The following is a 26841-nucleotide window of genomic DNA, read 5'->3' as shown; positions in this document are numbered from 1 at the left end:
CATTTAACCCACAGTCCAGTTCTCTAGGATTTTGGCTAAAGTACTTCTTACTTTGTGGGGTTGTTTTGGTTCCTTATGGTTGGAAGATTACAGTGTTTAAGATACATGACTCAATCTTTCTCAAAAAAATAGTTTGCTTCAGATGAATTGGTTTAAGGGGTTTCTGAGTTTACCCCTCTTAATTACAATTTCCCTTTCCCCTCTTCTACAAAAAAACCTAAAAGATTTCTTCAGAAAAACAAGGACTATCTTCCTCCCATTAAAAATGATTATCTCAGATGTCACAATTTCCAAAGCAAGCACCCATCTCCGAGTTTTGGAATCTAATTACAAAATACCCAACATCTGAGTGCAAAATCATCAATCAGATTTTTAAAACTTTATTCTGGAAAGGGTTTTTGGGTAACACTGTATCATAACTATCATTATCATAGGCCAAATATGATTATTTTCCAAAGGCTGAATAGAATTGTCTTGGCAGTGGCTCTGTAAATGACTGTGAAGTCCTATTCTGGATCCACATGGTCTTTTACATTGAGGACATGTATTTCCAGAGAGCAGGCAGTCCCGACCCTTGTTTGCTTGATGTGTTTTCTCTTGGCACATTTCTTCCTTTTGCCTTCCATTTGTGCCTCTTCAAAATCCACAGTACTGTTGGTAACAGCTGACCTCCATTTACAATGCTCAAGGGCCAGCAATTCCCAGTTCTCAGTTTTCATACCATGTAACATAAATATATCACATAAATTATTATTTTTTTTTTAAAAAAATGATGTCAGAAGTGAATTGAGAATATAGTTATAATGTATAGAAAATCACAAAGAAAGTTAAAAACCTGGCATTATACAAAATTTCCTTTGACCAGAAGCTGGCCACTTCAAGTGCCTCTGGTGTTGTTGTAAGGAGGTCCTCCATTGTGCATGTGGCAGGGCTCAGGTTGCATTGTAGTAAGTGGTCTGTGGCTTGCTCTTCTCCACACTTGCATGTCATGGATTCCACTTTGTAGCCCCATTTCTTAAGGCTAACTCTGCATCTCGTGGTGCCAGAGCACAGTCTGTTTAGCACCTTCCAAGTGATCCAATCTTCTGTGTGTCCAGGGGGGAGATTGTCATCTGTTATCAGCCACTGATTGAGGTTCTGGGTTTTAACCTGCCACTTTTGGACTTTTGCTTGCTGAGGTGTTTCTGTGAGTATCTTTGTAGATCTTAGGAAGCTATTTCTTGATTTAAGGCGTTGGCTTAAATTCGAATAGAGGATGGGCCGGAGATGTCAATGCCTTGGTCCTTTCATTACAGGCTGCTATTTCCCAAGGGATGGCAGTTGGTGTAAACCAGCGAAAGAGTATAATTTCTCCAGCGGTGTGGGGTGTAGACTTCCTGTGATAATGCAGCATGTCTCATTAAGAGCCACATCCACTGTTTTAACGTAGTGAGATGTACTTACTTAGGCGATCCCTTGTAGCTCGTGGAGGATTGTCTTCCATCTCTGGTGTCTTGGGGGTGGGTTCTTAGGTGGCTTAGGAGACCTATTCTTGATTTGCATGTTCTCCCACAGTGAGGACATCGGTTTCCAGGTGGAAGGTGGTCCCGGTCAGGGTTGGCTTGACGGGCCTTCCTCTTGGCACGTTTCTCCCTTAAGCCCTCCATTCGTGCCTCTTCGAACTCCACAGCACTGCTGGTTATAGCTGACCTCCAATTAGAGCACTCAAGGGCCAGGGCTTCCCAGTTGTCAGTGTCTATGCCACAGTTTTTAAGTTTGGCTTTAAGTCCATCTTTAAATCTCTTTTCCTGCCCACCAACATTACGTTTCCCGTTCTTGAGTTCAGAGTAGAGTAGCTGCTTTGGGAGATGGTGATCGGGCATTCGGACAACGTGGCCAGTCCAGCGGAGTTGATGGCGTAGGAGCATTGCTTCAATGCTGGTGGTATTTGCTTCCTCAAGCACGCTGACATTTGTCCGCCTGTCTTCCCAAGAGATTTGCAGGATTTTTCTGAGGCAACGCTGATGGATTATATTTCATATAATATTATATTTTTACCAATTTGTTTGTTAAAATACCCTTCTAACAAATACAATTAAATTGGATCTTTACAATATTAATGTGAACTTAATGTGTTATCCTTTCCCTCTGGTTTTTATCATTTCTGAAACAGGGTTAGAGTTGTTTAGTTACACTGAAACATTAAACAATGCAAGGAAACAGAAAGGGGCATACTATACTGTCAGGCCTTGGTATCACTGAGGTTTGATTCCTGGATCCCCATAGATACCAGTATTAATGGATGTTCAAGTCCTATTTTGTAAAAAAAAAAATAGAATAGTAAAATGATGTCCATCATATAAATTGCAAAATCAAAGTTTGCTTTTTAGATTTTTTTCTAAAAATTTTCTAATCATAGATGTTTAATCCACAGGATCGGAATTTGCGAATACAGAGGATTGACTACAGTATGTAAAGATTGGCCATTCCCAAATAACTACGTATCCTATGCATATTTCCTTTTGTTTTTCACTTCCAAAATTGGCCTTGGATGAAATTCAATTTTTTGAAGTTTTTAATCCCATTGCTACTGAGGCTTGCACATACTGCGAAAGATAAATGTTGGAGTAAATCTTTTATTTGAAGAAGAAACCTGGTTAGTTTAAGCTGGTAAGAAAGAATTCCAACATTTCAACAGTTTGCAGGACGGGGTTTGTTTTGGAGCATACCTTTTCCATAAAGAAAACATTGCATTTCCTAACAAAGCAATTCTTGACAAATTCCAATAAATTAGCTCAGTAACTTATTAATTGAATTTATTTTTAAATGAATTTAGAATCAATGATGATTTGCTTCACAGAAAGTTTAATAAATTTTAATTTTAAAAATAAATACGGCATTTTAAAATTGAATGAAACAACAAATTTAGTAAAATTTGATTTCTCTTTTTTTCGATGTCAGAATTATATTTGTTGTATTTCTTATCTCACTTGATATGTGTTCCTTAAATTCAGAGAATTCTACATTTTTAAAGAAATTACATCATATGATGATGCTTCAACTTCCTCTTTGAAAACAGGAAAAAACTGTATGCCCTGTCATCTCAGAAATCATTTAAAAGGGGGAACGTTCCTTCAGTTTATTTACAAAAACCTGGTGCACAGAGCAACTGCTTTCTCAAATCTCATAGGAGCAAAGACAGGAAGCATCATGAGCAAGAACACTGGTAAGTATATAATAAAAGTTTGTTTTGTCTTATTTGATTTTTTTCCCTTATTGGTCTTATTTGATAGCATGGGGTAAAAATGTCCAGAACGTACTAGCTAAATCAGTGTTTCCCAATGTGGAATTCGTTTCCCCGAAATTTGCAAAATAACAAATTTACAAAATAATCCTGCCTTTTCCTCTTGAATTTTCTCCTTCATAAACTCGTTGCCTGTATTTTTTATCTTATGAGAAGCGAATTGAGAATACAGTTATAATGTATAGAAAAACTACAAACAAAGTTTAAAACTTGGCATTATGCTAAATGTCCTTTGACCAGAAGCTGGCCACTTTGAATGCCTCTGGTGTTGCTATAAGAAGGTCCTCCATTGTGCATGTGGCAAGGTTCAGACCACATTGTAGTAAGTGGTCTGTGGTTTGCTCTTCTCCACACTCGCATGTCATGGACTCCACTTTGTTGCCTCATTTCTTAAGGTTAGCTCTGCATCTCGTGGTGCCAGAGTGCACCACCACCACCACCACAATGCAGAAGATAAAACCTTATATCACCTGGAATGTTTGGGTGAATAAAGAAGTATTGTTGGTTGTCAAAATGATGATAATGGTGCTACCACAACATTCAGTCTGGAGAGGGCCTTCCATATCCAGGGCACCTTCTTTCTCTAGCAGAATTCTTTTCAACTCATAAAGAAAAAGCAATCAAAAGTGAAATTAGCTAATTTTATTTAAGTATAAGTTAGTTAATATGGAAACACCCAGATTCCAGGAAAGAGTCTAATCCATCTAGGGCTTCAAAGCTAACTATTAGTTCTTTGAACTAGGATTTAAAATGAACTGGTACTAGTACATTCCGATATGAGGAGATCCAGGGCTAAAGAATTGTGTCAAGGAGCCACCACAGGAGATAGACTAGCCATAGCTGAACCACAAGTACAGCTTCAGTATTTAGTGAGAAAAACATAGCCAGGAGATCCCCCATTTTTCTCAGGATGCAACATCCTCTAGAATGCAAACTATTTGGGCACTCACAGCACTTCCCTTCTCACAGAATTCAATTCAGTTCATGTATGCTTAGTATAGCTGTGTAATTTTTTTAAAAAATATTGCTGGTTGAAACTGTCGTGGTCAAAAGGAAAGTGGCAGAAAAAAAATAAAGTTAACTCTTGTGCCTAGAAAACCTGGTTAAATAACAAAAAAAAGTTATGAAGTGTGGGAAAAAGATTTTTCTTTTAACTTAAGCTGTTTATTTAAATATGCATTTTCAAAATGTAGCTACAGCTTGTCTTTTATCTCTTAAAACCATCATTTCATTTACCTTGCGAAGTGAAAACTGGAAGAGAAGGCTAACTATCTTTGCTCTCATTTCCAGAGGGTTCTCTGAAGGTTGTTGGAATTGATATCTGTAAAGATGAAAATGCTTCCCTCCATCGTACCAATAAGTTTAAGGATAAGAACTTGGCTGTGCGACGTGGACAGGAGTTTAAGTTGAAGATAACACTCAGCAGGGAGCTGAAAGCCAATGAGGAAATCACCCTGAAACTCAGCATTGGTAAGCAAGCATGCATTAAAATAAGTCTTGGAATACAAGTTCAATTAGTCCTTAATGTGGAATCAGAAAACACAAAGGGTTTGAAAAAGAACATATTGTACAAGGGCAAGAAAATGCATGTTTTATTTTTCAGAATGGTGTAATCTGAATTTTAAGGGAGCTGTCCAATGTGCTGAACTTCTTGGCTGGGTTCAGGACCCTGGATAGTTCCCACAAATCATAGTAGATTCACTGACTTGGAAGGAATCAGCTGCTGCTATTGCAGATTTTCCTCCTCAGAACAACAACAACAACTTTATTCTTGTATCCAGTCCCATCTCCCTGAAGGGACTCGGGGAGGCTCACATGGGGACCAAGCCTAATAATACACAATGAAATACATCAACATAGGTACATTTAACGTATAACATGTAAAAACAAACATCCAATAAACTAAACTAAAAACAACTCAACAAATCGCAGTGAGCGTATTCAGAAACATCTTCCCTGCACTCTGTTATTGCTCCTTCTACTTTTTCTTCACAGATGCTTCACTCCTCTTTTCAACTACATCTCCTTTTTCCACATTCTTCCTTAGCACCAGCATCCTTGTTTTAAAAAAGAATTCAGAAGCACACAATTTGCATATCAGTCTTTTTTCTCTCCTGTTGTCATCCCTTCCATTTTCCATAATTCACTGTCAGAGGCCATCAGGGAAGAATTTGCCCATCATGGTCCCTCAAATTATTCAGCATTTTCGGGGGAAATAAATACTGTTGATTTTTAAAATTTTTCTTCACTGCAAGGACTTTTCCCGCTCTAGTTTTTTATCTTGTACTTTTTCAGTATTTGCATGATTTATGTTTTGATTCTATACCTAGTTTTGAGCATATTTTAACATATTACCTTTTATGTTTTTAATCTTGTGTTTATATGTGCTCTTCCCCATATTGGTTTTAATTTTTGAGTCTCGATGTGGAGAAAGCAGAAGATAAATCTGGAGTAGACAAAGCGTAATTTTTAGGCCCTCTGTGCTTCCCTCTGACTAGGTCAAAAATATCTCCAAATGCCCTTTAGAATTTGTGTGGCGCATTTTCATAACAACAATTGTATAATTCATAGTGAATTAAATGAATCTTAATTCACTACTCCCAGACAAGTATTGAGGGGAAGGTATAAAAAATCATGGTATCATTTTATTCTTTCATGTTATTTATTAATATTACACTTTATGAATGTGTAACAGGTGAGAAGCCTCAGCCATGTAATGGGACACTTTTATCCTTGAACACAAAGTCTGGGAAGAAGGACCAAGGATGGTATGCTAAGGATTCTACAACCAAAGGGAAGGAGGTAAATACATTTGGGTCGCTCTACACTGAAAGATCCACTTTAAAAAACTTGTTGATTTAGACAGCTGTCATTTCTTGTTGGATATGACAAGTGTCCATCACTGTGAGTCCTTCCATATTTTCCTTTTGTACCACTTTAACTATGACAAGAAAGGAGTTTGTGCCTGAGGGACTGGGAATCAAAATATCTGAATATATTTTTGGAAGTATCCCTTTCACCAAGTTAACCAACAGCCTATTGTCACAACACATGGTGAAGGAGAATCTAATTTTGAAAGTAACATATCTTTAATAATACTAACTGCAGTATACCTTCTGAAATCAAGGAAATTTAGACATGTGATTAATGAGCCTTGTTCATTTCAGTGCATGTATTCTGCTTGAGATTAACATTATATTTAGTCTAGCATGTCCAAAGTATAGATATTACCTATATTAACAAGTATATATGGAAAGTAATGGAAAGTGGAAAGTGATGTTTAAAAATAGAGTTATTGTGGAAACCATTTTCTTTGATTTCTTCTTCATTGAAGAATGTAAAGACTTCTTCTGGGGAAAAGTTATTTTTAAAGTACATCTCTCCAAATTGATCCAAATGACTTTAGCCCGCCTTAGCTGAGGGGTTTTGTCCCCGCCTCCTAACAAATGTTTCCTGGGTTCCATTTCTATTGGAAACGCCTGTTTGCATTTGATAAGCAGAAGACTCAATGGTAAATTAACATCAAACAAGTGGAACTACAAAATCTTTTGCACTAGTGGTCATGAAATGTCAACTTAAAGGAAGAGGAATTACACCCTACTTATGTTCTGTCACTGTGGAGAATTTCAAAAGGATACCTCTTTTGTTTGTTTGTTTTTAATTACAGTAGAGTCTCACTTATCCAACACTCGCTTATCCAACGTTCTGGATTATCCAACGCATTTTTGTAGTCAATGTTTTCAATATATCATGATATTTTGGTGCTAAATTCGTAAATACAGTAATTACTACATAGCATTACTGTGTGTTGAACTACTTTTTCTGCCAAATTTGTTGTATAACATGATGTTTTGGTGCTTAATTTGTAAAATCATAACCTAATTTAATGTTTAATAGGCTTTTCCTTAATCTCTCCTTATTATCCAACACATTCGCTTATCCAACGTTCTGCTGGCCCATTTATGTTGGATAAGCGAGACTCTACTGTATTTGTAAAATTAACATTTTCCTAAAAATCAATGAATGACCGGATCTTTCTGAAACTTTGCAAGAATGATGCCCTATTCATGTTCTGCCACTGTGGAGAATTTCAAATGGATACCTCTTTTGTTTGTTTGTTTTTAATTATTTGTAAAATGTTAACATTTTCCTAAAAATCAATGAATGACTGGATCTTTCTGAAACTTTGCAAGAATGATGCCCTATTCATGTTCTGCCACTGTGGAGAAATTCAAAAGGATACCTTTTTTGGATTTTTAAAAACATTTTTGTAAAAACTTTTAAAATGTCCTAAAATCAGTGGATGAGCGAAACATTCTCAAACTTGACAGGCTAACAGTCACAAATGTATTCTATAATTATTCCCAAATTTCACCCTGATGTCTTAAAAATGGCAGAGAAACTGACCTCTAAAGTTCCCCCACTGCCACCAATGGAACAAAAATAACGAAATAATAACAAAACTTCAGTAATTCAGATTCAAAATGAAACACCATCCCCTCAATTTTTTCAAAATATTTTTAAGATGAAACGGGCCATCTGAATTTTGAAATTAAATTCGAAACGGATTTCTGTCATTTCGCACACCCTACCAAGCTATGCAGGCCAGACAAAGACTATTGCTATCAATTCCTACAGTAGGAGCCTCTAGAAAACTTACATCACAGGTAAACACACTCCACGATACTCTCTGGACTACTAGTCTCAAGTCCCAATAGTCGTAAGTCCCAGTTTTGTGAGGAAGGCATAGTTCAGAGACAGAGAAAACATGTATGTGTTCAGAAAAAAGGGAGTGCAAGGCAGGCTTCAGTGTTACTGTTGGCATATGTTGGATGAAGTCTTGTCCTGAAAAGTCCAAGAAATGGTACTGAGGCATCTTCATATCTTACAAATATAGCAGTATGTTTCTACCATAAACTGTTATGGTTCTATCCTATGGAATCTCAGGATTTGCAGTTTAGGGAATTTAGAATCATCAGCTTGAACATGCCAGTGCCTACCAAACTACAAATCCTAATATTTAATGAGAATAATAACAACAACAAAACAATAATAATAAATAATACATAATACATAATAATAACATGTAAAGTGGAATCATAGTGCTATAATTATAGAGTGAAAAGGGAATTATGTAAACATTTTCAGTATCAGAATTGCTATCATGGGTTGCATTATTTGTGGTAATTTTTGGTAATTAAGGAACAGAACTTCTGGTGCATTCTCCAAACAACTGTATATTCACATTTATGCAGAGCAGTGACTTATGATACATCCTCTTCTGTTACAATATTGTGACGATCTCACGTTTTTCTTAGCATCTCATAACTGTGGTGAGTCCAGCAGATGCGATTATTGGAAAATACATTCTGGATACAGAAACGAGACCTGAAAGTTGCAGCCCTGGAAGGAACTTCTTCTATGTATTGTTCAATCCTTGGTGTAAAGGTAATCAACATAGTTTTAAAAGGTTTAATTTCTACAAATGACGTATAAGATACGTCTACTTCAGCAACTTTCTCTTAAAACCAACATGATTTGATAATCCAATAATTATCTATTGGGCTGTGGCTACTCAAAGGGTATTCTAAAATTGCAATGGCAGTTCAAGCAAAAAAAAAAGAGACATGTGGGAAAAAGTCCTGACTCAAATACAATCTTCTGGTAGGGTTTGGATTCTGCTTTTTACTCAGGAGTGCCAAAGGGACACTTGTTAATCACTCCTATAGCACCCCTCCACATCTGCTGTTTTGACACCTATGTATTCAATTATTTACAGATTTTCCATTGCCACCCCATGGTTTATCTCCAACTGCTTTCCAGAATTGAAATAGGACTTGACTCAGGAATCGTAGCTCATAGAGATAGGACTGTAGACTCAGTTAATGTCCTCCAAAACTTGGCTTACCCCATCCCAGTTGCAGAATGCTTCTGCATTCTGCTGTATATCACCAAATACCTCTTTTTGATTCATATATTTTTCATAATTCATTGGAAGATGAGTTTAGTGCTATAGTGGTAGCTTCCCTGAATGTTATTACAGTAGAGTCTCACTTATCCAAGCTAAACGGGCCGGCAGAAGCTTGGATAAGCGAATATCTTGGATAATAAGGAGGGATTAAGGAAAAGCCTATTAAACATCAAATTAGGTTATGATTTTACAAATTAAGCACCAAAACATAATATTATACAACAAATTTGACAGAAAAAGTAGTTCAATATGCATGCCGTAATGCTATGTAGTAATTACTGTATTTACGAATTTAGCACCAAAATATCACGATGTATTGAAAACATTGACTACAAAAATACGTTGGATAATCCAGAACGTTGGATAAGTGAGACTCTACTGTAATAACAAAAGAAGCCAATCGCTCTACTCCTCATCCCCACTCCCAAAATCCCTATGATTATAAAGGGGGTAAGTGAATGCAGAAGTAAAACAGAAATACACAGCAAAAGCCATCTAAATGTGTCCTGACACTTCTCACCATGTTTAGCAAACTAGTGAGCCCTCTATTATCTTATATGTGTGCATTGCCTACCAACATTTTTTATGTTTCTGACAGCCATTCTGTCTGCCCTTCCCTGCAACTATTTTCCCCAGGTCAACATTCTAACAGTAGATTAAATAAATAAACAAAAAAGTAATGCATTTCTGTGTTTGTTTTAAGATGATTCTACTTTCCTGCCTGGTGACGCTCAGAAAAATGAATATGTCCTCAATCATATCGGAACTCTGTATACTTTAGCAAATGTGCCTGGTAGTGAATGGACATATGGGCAGGTAAAAAAGTGACATAATTCTTTCATTCTTTTAGTGTTTTGGTTATAATAAGAAGGTGCTGTACTGAATTCTTGTTGAGAAAATAGGGTGCAAATCTTTCTAGCATTGTTTGCTTCAGCAGAACTGGGAGCCCATGTGATGCAAACTTGCACCAGGTTTCAGAGCCAATAAAGCAGTGGTTCCCAACCTTGTTTTGACCAGGGACCACTTTGACCGGGGACCACTCTCCAGCGTTAGTATCAAAAGGGTTACAAATCAGTTTTTGGTCAACTTTAGATTCGGTTTGGTTATCTGGGGTGCTGATTCAGAAAATTGCATTGGATAGACCACATTAGTTCTACTTTCTGATACAGAACATATGGCATCCAGTAGTCACCATCTGCTTGTCCACAGAAAACCATATTTAATAATCTAGAGCTGATGTGGTCTATCCAATGCAATGGTCAGCTCTGGGGAAAGGAGTGGGAATAAAAATTAATAAAATAATTAAATAAAGAGGAAGGAGGTTCATGGACCGGATTTTCGTTTATAATGATTAAAGGTAAAGGTTTTCCCCTGACGTTAAGTCCAGTCATGTCTGACTCTGGGGGGGGGGGGGGGGGGGGCTCATCTCCATTTCTAAGCCGAAGAGCCGGCGTTGTCTGTAGACACCTCCAAGGTCATGTGGCCGTCATGATTGCATGGAGCATCGTTACCTTACCTATTGATCTACTCACATTGACATCCTTTCGAACCGCTAGGTTGGCAGAAGCTAGAGCTAACAGCGGGCGCTCACTCCGCTCCCGGAATTTGAACCTGCGACTTTTTGGTCTGCAAGTTCAGCAGCTCAGTGCTTTAACATACTTTGCCACCGGGGCTCCTTATAATGATTATAATACAAATAATAACAACAGTGAGCTTATCGCATAAAATAATTAAACATCAAACTGAAAAACAGGATACAAATAATCACGTAAAACAAATTACACTAATAACATAGTCAACGTTAAAACATCTATCATGATAAAAACAATTAAAATAGATGAAAATTGGCTGTTATAGTTGTTCTTTAAAATATACCATAGTGGCCGCGGAGTACAGTGAGCGCCCGCTGTTAGCTCCAACTTCTGCCAACCTAGCAGTTCGAAAACATGTCAATGTGAGTAGATCAATAGGTACCGCTCCAGCGGGAAGGTAACGGCGCTCCAGGAGTACCTCTGTCTTGTCTGGATTTAATTTCAGCTTGTTGGCTCCCATCCAGTCTATTACTGATGACAGGCACTGGTTCAGGACCAGAAAGGCATCCTTGGCTTTAGGTGGAAAGGAGTAAAAGAGTTGGGCGTCATCTGTGTAAATGTGACACTAACTCCAAAACTCTGGATGATTATGTAAATGTTAAATAGCATGGGGTACAGAATTGAACCCCGAGAGACCCCCCCAGGCCACAGGCCATGGAGTCAAACAGGAGACCCCCAGCTCCACTATCTGGGTCCGCCCCTCCAGAAAGGACCCAGACACCAGATCATCTGGGTTCAGATACTGGATTATATGGCAGTATAGATCCAGCCTCAGATGTTTTTAAAGCATCCCAGTTTCTCCTTCCTATGTTCACTTTCCTCTTTTGTTATCATCTTATTTTTATTGCTAAAAATTGAATTCAAAGTGCAAATGCTGTTTAAGAGGAGGGAAGGAAAGGGCAGAATCTTCCCAGTAGGTTCAGGCAAAAGTAAACCTCAGTAGCCACTCCTAGCTTGTGCTCTTCCTCATTTATAACTTTTCCCATCTTGAACCCACTTGTTTTAATCTTTGAAATTTTTAAGAATATGATTCTGTGTTACCGTATATACTTGAAGATAAGCCGAGTTTTTCAGCCGTTATTTATGAGCTGAAAAAGCCTCCCGCGGCTTATAATTGGGTCAAGGTCAAGGCCAGCAAGGAGCCTGCAGGCTATTGCTTGCAATATGTGATCTATTTCTCTCTTCTCCCCTTATCAGTGTGTTTACTTTTCCAAAGCCTCCCACTCTTAATCAAGGGAATGTTTTGAAAAGAGAAACACTCTTGCAAGTCAGGAAGAAGAAAAATATATATTCATTAATCTTATGAAAGCATTTCCCCCTGAAATATTTGTTAAACTCTCCTACAGATATATAGGCATTAACCCCTTGCAAGCTTTTGCCATCTCTATGTACTTTTATATGTATATCTATCTATATACATTAATTTTATATATGAATTTCCCCTCATATGTTTGCAAGTCTCTGCAAATATCTATATAAAGAGAGATGTCTGGATAGATATGAATATATTCTTACCTACCTATATTACAGGAGGGAAATGCACAGAGAGAGAGGGGGGGATTTGCAAATGTTTCAGGGGAAAATGCATATGTGAAATTCGTATCTATAATTATAGATCTATATCTAGCTCTGCATTGTTTATATAAGCATTGAATGTTTGCCTGTTACTATGTTGGAAGCCGGCCTGAGTCCCCATGGGGACATAGGGTGGGATCCAAATGAAGTTGTTGTTGTTGTTGTTGTTATTATTATTATTATGTTATTGTTGATACCATATTGTTTTTGTTGCCCCTACTTTTCCACTTATAGAGCTAGTTTATTGTTTTTCTTTGAAATACGGTAAATATTCAAAAACATTTAACCTACTGATGCCTCGATTAATGAAATTCTATTGGTATCTATTTTTATTTTGAAATTTACCCATAGCTGCTGCATTTCCCACCCTCGGCTTATACTCGAGTCAATAAGTTATCCCAGTTTTTTGTGGTAAAATTAGGTGCCTTGGCTTATATTCGAGTCGGCTAATACTTTACTTTGTAAATGAAGAAAGCTCTTACTAGGCATTCATGGCAAATGCTTTTTATGCAAAATACCTTTTGTAAGTGGCAACATTGGTGTCAGAACTAGCATAAAGAAAATGTGTCAGTTTGGAACAAGTTTATGTAGTTTTAAAAATACATTTTAATATATTCCAATGTTTATGGTATCAATTGTTTAATTGGTTTTAATTGTATATTTAGATATTTATTTTGACTTTTCCATTGCTTTTAACTTGTATCATTTTAATATGTTGTTAGCTATTTTGATTCCCATTATTGGGAGAAGGTCAGGATAGAAATGAATAAAATAATTTTAATTATATTTATAAGTATTCTTATGATGATGATGATGATGATTATATTATACATTCCTTGTTTGCTTTGAAACAGACAATACATTTCATAAGCCCAATGAGGTATTTAAACTCAAGTTAGCAAAGTTTTGTGTTGTGTTTTGTAAAGGAAAGCAGAGTATTTGGTAATGAACACATTAAGAATTGACCAGATGTTGCTTTCTATCACAAAACAGTTTGAGGAAGGCATCTTAGATTGCTGCCTCTACCTTTTGGACAAAAGCAAACTTGTGGCAAAGGAGAGGAGAGATCCTGTGAAGATCACCAGAGCCATGTCAGCATTGGTATGTCCATTAGTACATTCTTTTAAACTGATCGTATTCTTTTTCTTCAGAGAAAGACAACAGTCAGTCTTCTTTGCCTTAGCAAAGTCAATCTTCTTTGTCTCACTTGTTATAGTCATTAGAGAACACCCCACTATAAACAATTCATATTATTGGAATTAACATCTCTGAATGTATTCATACAGTATGTGTTGCACATTCCTTAGCTCAGGCACGTCTTTGTCTGTGAAAAGGGTGGACAAACTACACCTATTAACATACCGGGGAGGCATAGGCTCAGCTTGACCTAAGAAGCACCAAAGATATTTGCTAGAGAAGAAGACATTAGCTTTATCACTGTACAGTAAAGTCATGAATTTTAAAATTGTGACTAGTATGGGTTCAAGGTTACTTTAAGAATGCCTTTCTCCAAGCTATCTTTAGTCTCAGATTGCCTTCGGCAACTCTTTTGAGTGTCTGTCCAACTGCAAGAGAAATTAGGTTGGTGGGAAAGAGGAAACGGGCCTTCTTGATAGTGGCTTTCTTGTTGGGTGACAAATGCACGTCCTAACTGTCCAAGGGCAACTAAGCTCTCCTTGGGAAAAACCTAAACACATTACTAGTTGGAAACGAAGTAGGACATGATTTTATCAGTTTTAGATGATGATTACAATTGGTCCATATACATGGGTCCCAGATCCAAGCATTGGCAACCTATCTGTTGATCAATAGTCTTCTAGCCTATTGCCAGAACCTACAAAACGACAGAAAAGATTGACAAGCCACATACCTGAGTGGTCCTGCCCACCACCAAGAAGTACAGAAGGTTCTGCTCCTCAGCCTCACAGCACCTCTGTTTTACCCACCCATCTCCCTCATCCATTTTCAAGTGTCCAACAGCCATTCTTAATCCATATACTAGAGCCAGAACCCATGCCAACCTCTTCCAGTTGTGACAAATATTGTAGCACCTACAGCTTTGAAGATACAAATGTCAACTCAAAACAATGATGATAAGATAAAGGTAAAGGTTTTCCCCTGACATTAAGTCTAGTCGTGTCTGACTCTAGGGGTTGGTGCTCATCTCTATATCTAAGCCTCATCCATCCATGTAGCCAGCTGCATTAGCAAGCTCCCCTTCCCTTCCCTCAACAGCTTGGGCTTGACTTCAACAGCAACAGCATTTCACAACCCCCACTATTCACATACAATACCCCATTTGGTGTCCCAACCCACAGTTTCACCCTAAATAATGATAATGATGATGATGATGATGATGATGATGATGATGATAATAATAATAATAATAATAATAATAATAATAATAATAAATAACAACAGGAAAAACTCAGCCGCTATCAGGACCTCAAGATTGAACTGCAAAGACTCTGGCAGAAACCAGTGCAAGTGGTCCCGGTGGTGATCGGCACATTGGGTGCCGTGCCAAAAGATCTCAGCCGGCATTTGGAAACAATAGACATTGACAAAATCACAATCTGCCAACTGCAAAAGGCCACCCTACTGGGATCTGCACGCATCATCCGAAAATACATCACAGAGTCCTAGACACTTGGGAAGTGTTCAACTTGTGATTTTATGATACGAAATCCAGCATATCTATCTTGTTTGCTGTGTCATAATAATAATAAAATAATAATAATAATAATAATAATAATAATAATAATAATAATAATAATCTTTATTTTTATATCCCATTTTCATCTCCCCAAAGGGACTTGTGACAGCTTACATGGAGAAACAGTAACTAATAACCCATGTAAATAAATAAACCCACAAAATTATAACCTAGCTGCTTCACATTGTTTTGGATTGAATACAAGGAATGCTCAAGAAACTTCCCTAAACTTTAAGGGATTTTTAGATGTCCCTTGTCTGCTTGCCTAAGTGTCCCCTTACATTTGCTCACTGGAGCCCTCGGTGGCGTAGTGGGTTAAACCTTTGTGACTTGAAGGTTGGGTTGCTGACCTGAAGGCTGCCAGGTTTGAATCCAACCCGGGGAGAGCGCGGATGAGCTCCCTCTATCAGCTCCAGCTCCATGCAGGGACATGAGAAAAGCCTCCCACATGGATGGTAAAAACATCAAGACATCTAAGCATCCCCTGGGCAATGTCCATGCAGGCGGCCAATTCTCTCACACCAGAAGCGACTTGCAGTTTTTCAAGTCGCTCCTGACACGGAAAAAAAACCAACCTGGAGCACGGATTGGTGCCATGTATTCAATGCAAATGGAATTGACAGTACTGGTAATGTGGTAGAGGGCAAGATGAGTTGTGTTATTTTGTAATGTACATTATTGAACAGAAAAAAGGGTCCTGAAATGGGTGGACAACCATTCCTTATCACATGTTTAGTAGGGCATAGGTTGTTTGCTGTTTGCGGTCTAGAGGAAGCATGCATGTCATTCTGATAAATCAAGGCCATCTATAACTTTACTTGTTAAAGTAGCCAGAGAGAAGAAGAAGAAGTGCTGCATATTTTTGCTTTCTTCATCTATTGCTTAGGTTAACAAGGAGGATGATGAAGGAGTGCTCGAAGGAAAATGGAAGCTGAAGAAGTCATGTGACGGTCATACGTGCCCTCATTCTTGGAAAGGAAGTGTTCCAATTCTGAATGAGTATTACAAAACGAAGAAACCAGTCAAGTATGCCCAGTGCTGGGTTTTCTCCGGTGTACTTACCACAAGTAAGACTCACATACTTTGCTTTTTATCTACTAAGACTAACTTATGTCAACAGTGTCTCCTTATTCGGAAGTTGTGTATCCTGAAATATAAGATGCTTGGAAAGATGGTTATCCCTTCATTTCTGTTAATAGGCCAGCCAGTGTCGGGAGCAGGATGGATTGGATGAAGCTTATTTTCTAGGGTTGTGGTCTAGGATGGCTATTAAAGCTTCTCCAGTATTTATTTTCTTATGACCCTAAGGAATTTTCTTGGAAAGATTGTTCACAGCGAGTTTGCCTTTGCCTTCCTCCAGGCTGAGAGAGTGTAACTTGCCCAAGGTCACTCAGTGAGTTTTCAGGGCAGGGATCTGAACTTTAGTCTCCATAGTCTAAATCTGTAATCATCACTATACTATGCTGGCTCTTTAAATAGACCAGAACCATACTTGGCAAATTAGAATAGAATCCACTCCCTTTTGCATAAATCTCATCCTTGGACCTCATTGAAGGATAAACAAACCAAAAATGTCTTGCTGATATTTTTCTCTGTATTCTAGTCTTGCGATGTCTGGGAATTCCAACCAGAAGTGTGACCACATACGATGCTGGAGTTGATAAAGATGGAAATTTGAAAATAGATCATCCTGATGATACTGTTTGGTAAGTAAAGTTTGGAAGAGCCTTGGCAGATGTGTTTGTGGGGTTCCAGGTGGCAACATATTGGGCATGGAATACTCAGAGTTACGAAAAGTCTCTTTTTGATCATTTTTCCCAGAACGCCCAACCCATGCTGGTCAAGTGACCCTAGGAGATGTAGTTCAAAGAAACTGTTATTTCCCAAGCTGTATTCAAAAGAAGTCATCCCTGTCCACACTGCCACACTTCATGAATTTTGACTGTTTCTTATTGCCATTTTGTGAACCTGGCAATACTAAAGAAGACTGCAGTTACATAGTGTAGGAATGTAAGCAAGAGGCACTCAAGTCCCACAAAAGCAGCATAAATCAGGCTTGGATTCTCCACTAGAAATTGTAGCTGAACTCAAGCAGGAGATGAGATAACTGATGGCTTATTTCCAGTTGACAAAAGAAATGGTCTTCTACCAGCAGACCAACAAAAGATGAAAAAAAATCATATTATAAAACTCACCCAAAGATGCAACGATCCAACTGTAATTCTTGTATAGAGAGCCAGCATGGTATAATGATTAGACATTGTAAACTGGAATCTAGACATAGGTGACCTTAGGCAAGTTACACTCTCTAAATTTCAAAGGAAGACAAATACAATCTTCCTCTGAAAAAATCTTTCCAAGAAAATTCCTGGAGGCACACAACAACAATAACAGTATATTTGCCTCATATGATAAAACCCTCGGTGTAAGGCAGCCCTTCTTGTTTCTGTGATGACTATACCAAGGTTACCTTAGCTACACTCTTGACTGGCATTATCATTCTGGTTAAGAGAATACTCTTTGGACTCCCATTCGCTGTCTGTTACCCTACAGTTATATCATTTCCAGAGCCATTATATGGGAGAAAAGCTCAGTTGAAGAACCCATGCTTGTAGAAGATTCTAAGTTTAGAAGAAGATTCTAAATGAATTCAAGTCCCCAGGGCCAGATCAGCTACATCCAAGAGTATTGAAGGAACTAGCGGAAGTTATTTCAGAACCACTGGCAATTATCTTCGAGAGTTCTTGGAGAACGGGAGAAGTCCCAGCAGATTGGAGGAGGGTGAATGTGGTCCCTATCTTCAAGAAGGGGAAAAAGAACGACCCAAACAATTACCGACCGGTCAGCCTCACATCGATATCAGGCAAGATTCTGGAAAAGATCATTAAGGAAGTGGTCTGCGAACACTTAGAAACAAATGCGGTCATTGCTAATAGTCAACACGGATTTACCAAAAACAAGTCATGCCAGACTAATCTGATCTCTTTTTTCGATAGAGTTACGAGTTGGGTCGATACAGGGAATGCTGTGGATGTAGCGTACCTGGATTTCAGTAAGGCCTTCGACAAAGTCCCCCACGACCTTCTGGCAAACAAACTAGTAAATGTGGGCTAGACAAAACTACGGTTAGGTGGATCTGTAATTGGCTAAGCGAACGAACCCAAAGGGTGCTCACCAATGCATCATCTTCATCATGTAAAGAAGTGACAAGTGGAGTGCCGCAGGGTTCCGTCCTGGGCCCGGTTCTGTTCAACATCTTTATTAACGACTTAGACGAAGGGTTAGAAGGCACGATCATCAAGTTTGCAGATGACACCAAACTGGGAGGGATAGCTAACACTCCAGAAGACAGGAGCAGAATTCAAAATGATCTTGACAGACTAGAGAGATGGGCCGAAACTAAGAAAATGAAGTTCAACAGGGACAAATGCAAGATACTTCACTTCAGCAGAAAAAATGGAAATCAAAGATACAGAATGGGAGACGCCTGGCTTGACAGCCTTGTGTGCGAAAAAGACCTTGGAGTCCTCGTGGACAACAAGTTAAACATGAGCCAACAATGTGATGCGGCAGCTAAAAAAGCCAACAGGATTCTGGCCTGCATCAATAGGGGAATAGCATCTAGATCCAGGGAAGTCATGCTCCCCCTCTATTCTGCCTTGGTCAGACCACACCTGGAATACTGTGTCCAATTTTGGGCACCGCAGTTGAAGGGAGATGTTGACAAGCTGGAAAGCGTCCAGAGGAGGGCGACTAAAATGATTAAGGGTCTGGAGAACAAGCCGTATGAGGAGCGGCTTAAAGAGCTGGGCATGTTTAGCCTGCAGAAGAGAAGGCTGAGAGGAGACATGATAGCCATGTACAAATATGTGAGGGGAAGTCATAGGGAGGAGGGAGCAAGCTTATTTTCTGCTGCCCTGCAGACTAGGACACGGAACAATGGCTTCAAACTACAGGAAAGGAGATTCCACATGAACATCAGGAAGAACTTCCTCACTGTGAGAGCTGTTCGGCAGTGGAACTCTCTTCCCCGGGCCGTGGTGGAGGCTCCTTCTTTGGAGGCTTTTAAGCAGAGGCTGGATGGCCATCTGTCGGGGGTGCTTTGAATGCAATTTCCTGCTTCTTAGCAGGGGGTTGGACTGGATGGTCCATGAGGTCTCTTCCAACTCTACTATTCTATGATTCTGTGATTCTATGATTCTATGATTATATACCCATCATTGACAAGAAAGGTGACAAGGCAGAGAAATACCACCTGAGGGCCGGGCTGTGGCGCAGCTGGCTAGTAACCAGCTGCAATAAATCACTACTGACCGAGAGGTCATGAGTTCGAAGCCCGGGTCGGGTTAAGCCCCCGACCATTAAATAGCCCGGCTTGCTGTTGACCTATGCAGCCCCAAAAGACAGTTGCATTTGTCAAGTAGGAAAATTTAGGTACGCTTTATGCGGGAGGCTAATTTTACTAATTTACAACATCATAAAAACTGCCAGCAAAACACGAGGAAAGAAATGAGGAAGTACAGCCACTAGTGGACAGTGAAGCAACAGCTCCCCCTGTGGCCGGAATCATGAAGCTGGGAAAAAAAATGTTAAATGCCTCTTTGTCTGTCTATATATGTTGTTTGTCTGTTGGCATTGAATGTTTGCCATATATGTGTTCATTGTAATCCGCCCTGAGTCCCCTTCGAGGTGAGAAGGGTGGAATATAAATACTGTAAATAAATAAATAAATAAATAAACAAACAAACAAACGACATTACAGCTAAGTCAAATATTTATTAAACAAGTCTAGCACATAAAATCGCAGATGAAAACAATTTTTGTTTTAAATTCTGACTCCAAATTGACTATAGGAACTTTCATGTATGGAATGACGTCTGGATGAAAAGACCTGATTTACCAGATGGCCATGATGGTTGGCAGGCAGTTGATGGGACAAATCAGAAACCAAGCCTAGGTAAGATTTGATCATAATAAATAGAAAATCATAAGCAAAGTAAAAGGTTAAAGACTTCTTATGATAACATTTGAGATGGTTCTGCACAGGCACTAAATCCGAGTTAGGAAGCGCATTAAAAGAAACCAGTTCCACTTCGGAGAGCCCAGTAACTGCTTTCAGGCTGGGACAGTGGCCACTATACTCTGGCTTCAGTGCATTCTTTTGGCTTATTCTGCACTTTGCGCTGAGTGTTTTTACCACACTGTTTTGGATTTAATGCATGCTGCAGCATACATTGAGAAAGTACATTTGAGCTGGTTTCAAACTGCATTATATGGTCTCTGTAGAACCGTCCATAGCTAAATTAAAACAGGGACATTTCTCTTATGTTATTCTTTCATCTGTACCATATTAAATACAAATTTAAACAAGTTATGCAAGTTTTTCTAATCTGCAACTCTTTATGGTATTAGGTCCAATTGAATGAGGTGGGACATATGAGCCTAAATCACAATTTAAATCCATTGAGCTGATGGAATGTACACAAGTGTTGACTCATCAGTTTAATATGGACTCAATGGGTATTCTCTAGTTGGGATTCAGAAACTGTATACAACACAAAAGATTGTACACAACACATGTATCCTTGAAACAATTAGTAATGAGACTGGCAACTTAGCAATTAGAAAGCTTTTAAACCTGCACTCATAATTGGCACAAATATTATAATCTTTCAGAGAGGAGCCTCCGGTGGCCTAGGGGATAAAAGCCTCGTGACTTGAAGGTTGGGTTGCTGACCTGAAAAGCTGCCAGGTTCGAATTCCACCCGGGGAGAGCATGGATGAGCTTCCTCTATCAGCTCCAGCTCCATGCGGGGACATGAGAGAAACCTCCCACAAGGATGGTAAAACATCAAAAAAATGTCCGAGCGTCCCCTGGACAACGTCCCTGCAGACGGCCAATTCTCTCACTCCAGAAACAACTCCGGTTGCTCCTGACACGAAAAAAAAATCTTTCAGAGGCTTATAATCAAACATTAGGAAATAGATTTTGCTCACAAAATCTGGTTTTGAATGTATTTTACCATATATTGTGAAGTATTCATTTATACTGCATATATACCCAGACACTTACACACAAAGGACTTTTTTTTCAGTATCTGCTTTTTACCCAGAATTTCTGAAATTATAATAAACAGCATACTAAGGTCTGGAACTATTGTTTAATGATTTGTCCTATATTTCTTCAGCTGCAGTTGGAAAGATTCAGTAGGGTCATGGGTTTTTTAATGCAAGAAGAAAAACAAGTAACATTCTTTAAATTTCTCTATAGGAATTTATCGTTGTGGCCCTGCATCACTAAAGGCGATCAAAAAGGGTGAAATCGATCTCGACTATGACACCAGGTTCCTGTTTGCTGCAGTGAATGCAGAATACACAGTCAAAATCGGAACAAGAATAATCACCAGATCTCTTTGTGAAGGGAAGCCTTTTGAAAACATCATGGATGATTACAAATTTCCAGAAGGTAACAAATACATGAAGATTATATTTCTCTCATAGTGTTAAACAGAAAGATAAAAGTTCAGCTGATGGCAATATTCCAGACAACACCTTATCAGCAGTACCCAGTTTTCCCCATCTTGCACATCAGTGTAGTGCAATGATGCTACAATGGCACTTACCCTGCCTATAGATATCTAAAAACAGTGCCCGATCTGAGAGCATCCACCAACTGCAAATCCTGTTTCAGAAATAATTATTCTTCCAACTTTGACCCATTACTTGCCCATAGCACCTCTGTCTTGCTGGCCACCACTCAGTCTCTTAGTGAATAAAGATAGCTGCAATTTATGGATTATTTGATTAAATAAAACATAAATTCAAATCAAATCTTTATTACAATCATAGGCCAGCATAAGTGGGATACAGTCTCACAGAAGTTCAAGTTCATGGCATATTGGTGGTACTGCAGTCCAAATCTCTCCACTATTTTACACAGGGCCCTTCCACACAGCCATATAGCCCAGAATGTCAAGACAGATAATCCACAATATCTGCTTTGAACTGGGTTATCTGAGTCCACACTGCCATATAATCCAGTTCAATTTGGATTTTATACAGCTGTGTGGAAGGGAGCATAGATGTTAAGTAGCACCAATGATAAGGCAAAACTTGTGGAACAGTCTAGAAAACTTTCAAAGAGCAGACCAATAGTTCCTCCAGCAGCACATTCTGCCATCGAATATGGGAATAAATCGAGAGCCATTCTCTTCCATTTCCATCCCAAACAGCTAGTTCACAAACAAATTGTGAACCATCCAAAAGTCCAAGAGAAACAACTAGGTGGCCTTTCTCCTATCTCTTTCGCAAGATAGGCCATCCAAAGGTGAATCCAGACTGGAATGGTTTCAGAATACTGTACTAGAATATCCCAAAGGATTCTCCAATTTCCCAGAAAGCTTTTTGTTTTGACCATTCTGCTGACAAGTAATATTAACAATCCAGAGTTAAAATGGTCCACCTGTTTTCCTGTTTTCAGGCTCAATTGAGAGAACAAAGGCTTTGGAACTTGCAAAATCTCTACCTATCCCGAAGAATGACTTGGCACAAACATATGGTATGTCCCATGAAGTCATATTTCATGTTCTCTTTTGTTGATGGTGGCTATTATTCATCTCCGTAGAGGAGCAGAATCTAAGTCTTTCTCTAACCTCTCTTTCTCATCACAAGTAGCATTTGTTGCGTTTGTTGCACAGCAAGGATGGGGCCTGCCGTGGCACTATCTCTTTTACCAGCAATTGCCAGCATGATTTGCCGCATGAAGAGGTCCTAAGGCTGCGTCAACACTTTATAATTAATGCAGTTTGACAACACTTTAACTGACATACCTTGATGCTATGGAATCATGGGAGTTCTAGTTTTATCAGGTCTTTTGCCCCCTCTGTTAAATACTGTTTGGTCCCGCACCAAACTATACTACTCCCAGGTTACATAGCATTGAGCCATGGCAGTTAAAGTGGTGCCAAACTGCATTAATTCTGTATTGTAGATGCAGCTATAAGAGAAAAGAATTCCCTTATGGCTCATCTACACTGACCACTTAGGTCAATTTGGAACCAGTTTTCACTGTACAGATGACACTGTGTAACACGATTTTATTCTTGAGTTTCAAATGTCATTTCCTAATAGGTTTTATCATAAAAACGTGGGAGAAAAAGTTTATTAAACTGCAAAACGTTGTTTTTTGCGGGACATCTTGCAGCACATAATGCTATGTTTTTCAATGAATAGCTCATAGAGAGTCTCAACCTAGTTTGTGGCAGCCATAAAAATGAAGTTTCCAGCGTATAAGAACTACAGTTGGGTCTCACTTATCCAAAGTTCTGTATTATCCAATGCAGTCTGCCTCCTGTCCGGATCCACAGCTGTTTCCCTAGGCAGCAGCACGCGGCAGGCCAACACGCCCAACAACAACACAAGTGCTGCCATGCTCTCAAATAAGTGGCAAGCTTGTTGTAAAACATGATGTTTTGGTGCTTAATTTGTAAAATCATAACGTAATTCGACGTTTAATAGCCTTTTCCTTAATCCCTCCTTATTATCCAACATTTTCGCTTATCCAACGTTCTGCTGGCCCGTTTATGTTGGATAAGCGAGACTCTACTGTACTTTCAAAGTAAGTACCACACAATTAAACAGGAATAACACCTTCAAAACAGGAACAGAAAGTTTTGTTACATAGTGTTATTAGATTAACTTTTCTGGAATGAGTTCGAGGCTTGTAAGGTGATTACAATTATCATGGAAGGTGGCCTGAAAATGGTTCAAGAATTTGAGTACCTGTGGTTTAAGAGACATCAAAAATGCACAGTTCTTTCACCATTTCTGGATGACATTTGGACCAGGTGCTCTGGAGAAAGATAAGGGGAGAAAAGGGAAAAGTGACATTAGCCGTGAGAGTCATGAATTACTCATCCAAGGGAGTCAATGACAATTATCTCTCTACTGCCCAACCATGCCCTTGGAGCGTTTTTTCAGTATATTCCCACCTCTAACATTCTGAATATTTGGTAAGTATAGATGTGCCCCTAGATTTGGCCTTCTCCAAAAACTCGGAATAATTGAACTAACATACTTTCTTCTGCATGCAACTCCTGCAGCATCTTTTGCACAGTCACTGGCCTACTTGTTCTCTGCATGCTGACATTCTGAACTGAATTAGATACCATATCTTCCTCACATCCTTTTGATTCAAGGAGAGCTCTAGAAGTCCAGAGAAGTCCTAAAGAACCACTAAAAGTAGAAACAATTTGTGTAAGATGGCAACATGACATTTCCATATGCATATTATTAAGAATATTGGGGTAAAGACTATTTATAATGATTTGTATTATTAACATGTTTTTATTTATTCCTTTACTAGGGGAATCCCACCTGGAGGAACTAAATCAAACAAAATAAAGTGTGCAGCAAAAAAAAAAGAAAGAAAGAAACCTGGAGCTCAACTGATAACAACCAAATGGAACTCCAGCCAAGTGAAAGGAATTACTACAACACAATTTATTGACATCAATTGTCATGAAGCTGCACAAAAAAAAATTGCCCTGCTTGCAACCTTAATCACTGGGTAAAATGTTTAACAGAGAATCATAATAGTCAAGTGTTTAAGTTCCATAGAAATAATTACCTGGTACCATTTGATTCTAGTAGATAAGAATTTAATTGAATCTTCTTTTCTTAATTTTTAAATATGCAACACATGGCATATAAGTAGATCTACTTGTGTTTCATAATCTAGATTTTCTCTTATATAACCTCCAAATGTAACATTCTTATGAGTTGTTGCAGTAATAAAATTGCATAGCACACTTTTATCTTTTTCCACCTGCATTATAATAAAGATGATTGCAAGCAACTTGATGCATTATCTCTTTTTCTATCCCTAAATGTGACAGCAAATTTTATTCAAAAAATTATATCTGAACTGTATTAACTAACTCATGGACTTGACAGGTATTTTTGTACACAAACATAAGGAACAGAAAGTAAAGATTTTAAGAGCTCCACATAAAAAATAGTCAAGGTAGAAACTTTGAAGAATAGCGGATGCATAATGGGAAAACATCAGGGTTAACGCCACCATGGTGTTTGTTTTGCCTTCTGTGCCCCTGTTTAGGAGATTTCACCTCACCTTCTGTCCCCGTGATAACTGGATTTTGAAAAAAATTGGCTTGTTGTGGAAACAAAGATTGCTGATATAGCTTCAGTTGCAACATCTTGCAGTATGCAGATCCTGTCCCCTTTAAGAATGTGGATGTGCCTTTAAACCACCTTGACTTATGGTGATTCTAAAGAAAGCCATTTATTGGGGGGGGGGGGGGGGGGGGGTTGGCAAGGAATATTCAGTGTTTGCAGTTCTTCTACTGAAATATAGTCTATATTATGACTTCCTAAACTCTTTCCACTTGCAGCCCCTTTCTAGCTGAGACATTTTACATGATCCTAATTATATGAATAGGTATTAAATTCAAGCATTTGCAAGGCCTGCTAAACAGGCTGATTTTTTTTGTGGAGTACAGCTAAAGCATTTACTTCTCTGAATGTTTTTGCTAACAGATTTGTGTAAATGGATGGTGTTCAGAAACCTTTTATTTTTGCCATTTTTTCATAATTCCAACATTGAACTAAGGGGGCCACATTTGGGGTCAGGACCCATAGTTTAAGAAAAAGTGGCTTACACCACCTGGTATTTATTGGTGGTATCACATCCAAGTCCTAACCAGAATTGCTGCTGCTTAGCTTTCAGAATCAGATAGGCTCTTATGCCTTTAGGATTACATACCAATATTATGGAGCCCCTGGTGGCACAGTGTGTTAAAGTGCTAAGCTGCTGAACTTGCAGACCAAAAGGTCCCAGGTTCAAATCCCAGGAGCGGAGTGAGCGCCCGCTGTTAGCCCCAGCTCTTGCCAACCTAGCAGTTCGAAAACATGCAAATGTGAGTAGATCAATAGGTACTGCGCTCCATGCAGTCATGCCGGCCACATGACCTGGAGATGTCTATGGACAACTCCGGTTCTTCGACTTAGAAATGGAGATGAGCACCAACCCCCAGAGTCGGTCACGACTGGACCAAGGGAAACGTTTACCTTTACCTTTTACCAATATTACACATAAGACTAATAAGAGAAATTATTTGAAAAATAAGCTTATTCTAAGAAGAAATATTGAAACTAGAAAAACTCAATAAATACATTCTACCCTCAGAAGGAGAGCTCCCAGTGGCACAGTGGGTTAAACCACTGAGCTGCTGAACTTGCTGACCAAAAGGTTGGCGGTTCAAATCCAGGGAGCGGGATGAGCTCCCACTGTTAGCTCCAGCTTCTGCCAACGTAGCAGTGCAAAAACATGCAAATGTGAGTAGATCAATAGGTACCGCTACGGCAGTATGGTAACGGTGCTCCATGCAGTCATGCCGGCCACATGACCTTGGAGGTGTCTACGAACAATGTTGGCTCCTTGGCTTAGAAATGTAGATGAGCACCAACCCCCAGAGTCGGACTCGACTAGACTTAATGTCAAGCGGAATCTTTGCCTTTACTACCATCTACCATTTATAGTATAACACCCTAATCTACAGATTCACTTACCCACATTTCAAAATATCCTCTCTGCCTCCAGAAGTCTTTGTCTCTATAGATCCCACAGTGCAATTCTAGGGTATGTGTCCAGCCAAACTATAGTCAAAATTTAAGGTCATTATCA

General features: G+C 38.9%; 1 protein-coding gene across 2 annotated transcripts; it reads left to right on the top strand.

Annotated features, from left to right (window-relative positions):
• Positions 1-13287: 13287 nt before the first annotated feature.
• LOC103279595 (protein-glutamine gamma-glutamyltransferase 4) lies at positions 13288-24985 on the top strand. Of its 2 annotated transcripts, XM_062984529.1 has the most exons (7): positions 13288-13522; positions 16024-16204; positions 16741-16843; positions 19991-20094; positions 21409-21603; positions 22618-22695; positions 24502-24985. In XM_062984529.1, exons 1-7 carry the CDS (start codon positions 13367-13369, stop codon positions 24537-24539), a joined length of 855 nt encoding a protein of 284 aa, XP_062840599.1. In that variant the 5' UTR covers positions 13288-13366; the 3' UTR covers positions 24540-24985. The 2 variants fall into 2 exon arrangements, with proteins under 2 accessions (XP_062840599.1, XP_062840598.1); XM_062984528.1 differs by lacking the exon at positions 24502-24985 and having other exon boundaries at positions 22618-22756.
• The last annotated feature ends 1856 nt before the right edge of the window (positions 24986-26841 follow it).

Source organism: Anolis carolinensis, chromosome 6 (assembly GCF_035594765.1).
Source record: "Anolis carolinensis isolate JA03-04 chromosome 6, rAnoCar3.1.pri, whole genome shotgun sequence".
In the NCBI taxonomy this organism is placed as follows: Eukaryota; Metazoa; Chordata; class Lepidosauria; order Squamata; family Dactyloidae; genus Anolis; species Anolis carolinensis.
This window is presented reverse-complemented; position numbering and strand designations above follow the sequence as displayed.